The sequence below is a fragment of the Amblyomma mixtum genome, chromosome 10 (genome assembly GCF_055824585.1).
Source record: "Amblyomma mixtum isolate Tamu chromosome 10, ASM5582458v1, whole genome shotgun sequence".
NCBI classification, from domain to species: domain Eukaryota; kingdom Metazoa; phylum Arthropoda; class Arachnida; order Ixodida; family Ixodidae; genus Amblyomma; species Amblyomma mixtum.
The window spans coordinates 80,391,752-80,397,751 of NC_143021.1; the positions used below are offsets into that span (position 1 = coordinate 80,391,752).

General features: G+C 51.9%; 1 protein-coding gene across 1 annotated transcript; it reads left to right on the plus strand.

Annotated features, from left to right (window-relative positions):
- Positions 1-3,055: 3,055 nt before the first annotated feature.
- On the plus strand, positions 3,056-5,197 carry LOC149326265 (uncharacterized). The gene has a single exon (XM_089564522.1). It carries the CDS (start codon positions 3,335-3,337, stop codon positions 5,195-5,197), a length of 1,863 nt encoding a protein of 620 aa, XP_089420648.1. The 5' UTR covers positions 3,056-3,334.
- Positions 5,198-6,000: the final 803 nt, after the last annotated feature.

A 6,000-nucleotide genomic window follows, 5' to 3' on the forward strand; every position in this document is an offset into this window, starting at 1 on the left:
GAGAGGCCTTGAGTAAGTCTAGGTGGCTTTGCTTTGAGGCGGTGTGCGCGCACGCTTCGTTCACTCAGGGCACCCTTGGCAGCGGTATGTTACGGCGGCGCAACAGCGCAATCACGTGGTTTATTTCTCATATTTCGCGGGCTTTCTGGCACGCTTCTGACTGTCTGACACGCTTGTCAGTCGAGGGGAAGCAGTTAGGCTGCTGATAATGATGATGATTACAGCAATAGCGTTAAGGAGCCCGTGTCGCAGAAAAGTTAGCGTCGTCGTCGACATCAATGGCCATGAGCCAAAGTGCACCAAAGCTCCCCAGAGAAGCTATCTAGGTGGGTGACTAAGTTGGGCCACGTAGATGGCAGGTAGGCCACCTCGGTCATTTGACCTTGGGGCGTCATCGCAACCAGCTCAACGGATTGTGAGAACACTGCTCACCTTTGCAGGTGACCTTAATTAAATTATTGATTGGCAGCTGGAGGTTGCTCGCGAAGAGTACCATCGGTCGCACAAGCCCCACCGGTGGCAGCAGTTGCCATCGCTTAGCGCTGCACGACTGCGCCAGAAGTGCTATGAGCACTCCCAGCCATCGAATAGTAGGAGGTAGATAATGTCTATTCCATTGCCACATTAATGCTATAGCGTCGTACCCTTAAGATGAAGATTCAGCGTCCCCTCCAATTTTATGGGAAAAAAAACTCATAGCACGCTCTGAATATTTTTGTGTGGGATACCAGCCGAAAAAACTAATCCACAACTGCTGGTTTTTATGAGACTGTGTTGATGCTCATCTTACAACAGCGCCGTTTTCAATCTCGGTCGGCACCGCCGCATAGAGAAATTGGATCGGCAACATTGTAACTCCGTGGGCTAGTTAGCTTCGGGCGCGAGCAGAGCATGATGCGTGGCACCTAATGCAGCGATACATGGCTTAAGAGGTCTTGGTAAAATATTCTTTAGAAGCAGGTGACACCGGCCAGCAGCTCATACTAGTTGCACTGCGGAAATGCTATTTTTGCTTGCATATTATGTTGAACGCCACAATAAACTAGTGACAGCAGCTCTTTGGGCGTACATATTGTTCACGTTGCCGCGAGCGCACTTTTGCAACGAAACTGGGTTCATCGCAGACGGCCTAAGTCAAGGCCATCTTGGAAAGCGTTGTTAACAGCGCTTTTATGACTCCTCGTATCTGCTCTTCAGGTTAGCGTTGTTGTCTCGCTGTGGCCTCCAGCTACTCCTGTTTTCACGCCCTGTACCCGATAACTGTGGCACAGCAAAAGGGACAACAGAAATTCCTTGAGAGGGAAGTAAAAATCAGTGAAAGGAATTATCACCAAAAATTAAAGCAATCACGGTTGCGGCTGGTGCTTTCATCGTGTAAGATATTCTTCTCATCATTAATATCTTCAGCTGCGTGTCCATCACTAAACCTTGATAACTTTGCGTAAAGCTGTGTCACGGAAGCATGGAAGATCTATACACTCTGTCTTCGCACTCAGGACGCACAATTTCACGTACGAAACAGCTCCGGCTGGTAGAAGTAAGAGCGCCTATCAAGCCTACGAAGCATCGATGTCAGCAAATATTTCTCACGATGGCGCGAATTTTGCAGGTATCAAAGGAAAGCAGCGCAGGGCAGCAAGAAAGGGGCAGGTGGAAGCATCGTATAATCAAAATTATTATCTCAGAAAACGTAGAATGAACCGTCATGATCGTCAAAAATATTCACTGTCAGTTTCATAACGGTTTTGGGGGAGGGCATGTCAAATATTAAAACAGAAAACCATACACTCCGGCCACAGCGATTAGATTTCGAAAGAATGGCGAAATTATTCTAGCATCAGTGTACAGAAAAATTTTAGGAAGGTGTATAAAGAAGGTTAGAAAAATCTCAAACCTATTGCATAATAAATAAAGATCTATATAAAATACGATAATGATGAAAAATAGTATGATGCGAACCTGCGCGGCCTCGTTGCCGAGCTCTAAGCTGTGGCTGCCTGACAGCGGCGTGAATGACTCGTCCGCCTGCTGGGCTTTTCGGCAACGAATTGATTGGCCGAATATTGTCATCGATCGAGTTCCAACACACTGATGGCTTTTTTTTTGTGGTTTAAGACCGCCTCAAGATTTGCCTCGCCCACGGGTGTTTATTTATCGTCGCGCCTTGCACTTGTCCAACGCGGGGTTACATTCGCACATAGCGGAGTGCGCGGACAAATTTTCTTCCAGTTGGGAGTTTCGGCGAACATGTAAGCTTCCTTAGCCTGAATTAAAATTTAGATTATTAGGGAGCGCTTAGTCATGGTTTCCTTCTTTTCCTGCACCAGCGCTGTTCTGCATTGATCCGATGAACCAACTATAGCCCAACACGAAGCTTGTTCCCCTTGTTTTCCCTCACAACACGAAGATGAATAGGCACTTGACTTCCACTTGCTCCAGATCTACAGCTTCTTACCCTGAGTAGTGGGCTTTCGTTATTTTGAGCAGCGACCCCCTGGAGACCTCCCTTCCAGTGACCAACGCCCTCAGCGCGCCCGGGACCATCGCCTACGTAACCACTCCCGCCACACCACACGGCTTGTGAGTCGGCCGACACATTCGCCCTCTTGTTGTTTTCTCGTTTGCCCACGTGTTAGTGGCTTTGTTTTTACCAAGTCTGCCACGACTGCCAGTCTACCATGACTGGTTAATGAATCAGTTAACTCGAATCAGTTAACTCCTACAAATACCTAGGTGTTCATATCTCACGTAACTTATCATGGCATAGGCACGTCGAACATGTCGCAAATAACGCCAACAGGACTCTTGGATACTTGCGCCGAAATTTCTCTACCGCGCCTCTGCCGATAAAACTAACCCTTTATAAAATATTAGTACGACCAAAGTTAGAATATGCATCTGCAGTTTGGGATCCTAATATAATCACACTGATGAACACACTAGAATCCATTCAAAATCGTGCAGCACGTTTCATCTTAACTAACTATTCCCGTTACGCCAGCATTACTTCTATGAAAAACACTCTTGCCTTACCAGGTACCATGCCAGCATGCCGCCGGAGCAGACGTGTTCACATCGGCTCTGTCACTGCTAACCAATTACGCAGTGCTAATTGCCTCGAAACAAAGTTTTCCTTTCACCAATGTGTCCGTGAAGGCGAGCGGCATCGACCGATACCAGCTGACCCTAGAGGTGCGTTTTTCTTTGCCAAATTTTGTGACTTTTTCTACCGCTGCCGTGTGATAGAGTGCTAGGCCTAAGCTTGTCCCGCGGACGCTAGGCCCAGCACCGTCGCACCGGTCGCCGCCTGCCGCACTCCTCGGCGGCGGCCGAGATGGAGGCGTCCGTTACGACGAGGGAGGCGTCCGCTACGTCTACAATGATCGTGGACAACCAAATGTGCGTTCAAGTTCAACCGTACTCATCGGCGGCGTCCGAGATGGAGGCGTCCGTTACGACGAGGGAGGCGTCCGCTACGTCTACAATGATCGTGGACAACCAAATGTGCGTTCAAGTTCAAGGCAAAGAGATATCACCAGAGGAATACCACAAAGACGCCGGATGGACGCTCGCGGGGGAACGCATGTCGAGGCTGCGCCAGCGTACCCCCGACGGCGGCAAGCCTGACGGACCCGGCGGGAGTCAAACAAGCCCGAAATCGAAATTCCACAAGAACGTCAGAGCCTCGGCCATCAAGGCAGCACGCATGCCAGCCATGCCACTGGAAGAGAGCAAGATAGTCGTTAGACCCAGAGGGGGACTGGACATCGCCAAGACCGGCACCACCACCGTCGCTGCGGCCATACTCGCCGCGGCCAAGATCACGAGCGAGGAAAGCGCCGCGGACACCATCTGCCCCAACACGCAACAGAACATCATGGTCGTCAGTACACCGAACGAAGACAACGCGTCTAGGTACGCTAAAATCCAGGAAATCTATATTCAAGACAACTCCTACGAAGTCAGCGCATATCGCACGGCTCCTCACGACACCGTAAAGGGCGTCATCAGAGGCATCCCCATCGATGCGAGCGCCGACGAGATAGATAGGAACATCGTCAACGAGAGAAACCCGCTAGCAGTGGGCGCAAAGAGGATCGGCAGCACGACCACCGCGATCGTGGTGTTCCAGGGACCCAAGGTACCGAACTTCGTCCGATACGGAGTCACCCTGATACCGTGCCGCCTCTACAGGAAACAGATCGACGTTTGCAAGCAGTGCGGCCGAGTGGGACACCGAAAGGACGTGTGCCCGACCCCCAATATCAAGACGTGCCTGGCCTGTGGACTCGCCAACCCCAAAGAAGACCATCGCTGTACCCCTAAATGTAAGCTGTGCGGGGACGAACACCCGACCGGAGACCGAACATGCAAGGCGAAATACAAGATCCCCTACGTAGTGCGCAAGCGACAATGGGAGCGCCGACAGGCCGAACGCCAGCTGCTGTCGGAGAGCGATTTCCCGCCACTCGACAAGCCGCCAGCTGCGGGAAAGTCAAGGACTCCATCAGAGAACCGCGCGCCAAATTCCAGAGACAGCAGCTGCAAGAGAAGCCTCAGTAGGAAAAGGTCACCATCACGTGAGCGAGTCAGCTGGGCTGACGCAGCTAAAGGGAACAATATAAGGAACGCGCATAAAATCACCGAAGCCACGAAGAAAGGCGATATAAACAAGATGCGAGAAGCCAACGAGACATTAAGACAAGAGAACGCGGCGCTGCGCACGACCATCAACAGCCTCACGAGAGAGATCGCCGAGATCCGTAAGTTGCTGCTATGCAACAACGAGCCTCCACAGAGACTCACGCCAAGCACAAGTACGACCGACGAAACAACCATGAACACCCAGGAGACAGCCGTAGAGGAACCGGCACCTAAGAAGCGAGCCGTCGAGGCCACGCGCAAGCAAACAGAGAACAATCGAATCGACAACCCCGAGGCCAAATTCGAAGCGAGGTTCACCAAACTCGAACAATTAATCACGGCGAACATCGCAGCAGTGACAGCAATGAAACAAACAATAGAGATCTACCAAGCCGAGAACACGAATAGATTCGCCTACATCGAAAGGACCCTACAGCCGATAGTGAGCCACTCGACGTTTGCGCCCCTCTTCGCGCAACATCCACCCAACCAGGGAACCGCGTACACACCAACGCAACCATACCTGCCAACGCAACAACAGCAGCAGCCGTAACAGCGTGGCAGTGGAACTGTCGCGGCCTCGGAAGGAAGAAGGCAGTCATCCAACAGCACATCGCACATGCCGCGCGCAAACCAGACGTGATCCTATTACAAGAAACACTCACCGACGCACCGTCCCTGCCCGGCTACAGAGTGCACAAGGGCCAGCCCGACGGGAGAGGCCTGTGCACCCTGGTCAGGAAAGGACTCACGTTTGTTGAGCACGAGCTGCAAAGCAATATCAAGATCGAGCACACACTCACCGAAATCATCCCGGGCAAGAAGAGAAAAGGAAGCATTTTTCTGCTCAACATATACAGCAACCCATCGCAGAGAAAACAGAGATTCAAAACAATACTACACAGAGCCAGCACCGCGGCAGGCCGCAACACGCTAATCGTCTGCGGCGACTTCAACGCGATGAACCCAGCCTGGGGCTACAATAAGTACACAGCAAAGGGCCGTGACCTGTACCAAGACGCCATGGAACTCGACTTCACCCTCATCACGGACCCGGCACACCCGACGAGAATCGGTAACTCTGTGTCCCGGGACACCACTCCGGACCTCACGTTCGTCAAGAACGACGTCCGGGGAGCGATCACCTGGCGAAACACGGGAACCGACCTCGGCAGCGACCACACCATCGTGGAAATCAGCATACCGGAACACAACGACACCAGCATCAAAACACACAGATGGGTAGACTGGGATGCCTTCCGAGACGCCAGAAGCCAGAAGACAGACGCTGACGGCGAGATCGAAGACATAGAGACGTGGACGGCCAAAATCACCAAGAGCGTACGCGACGCGACC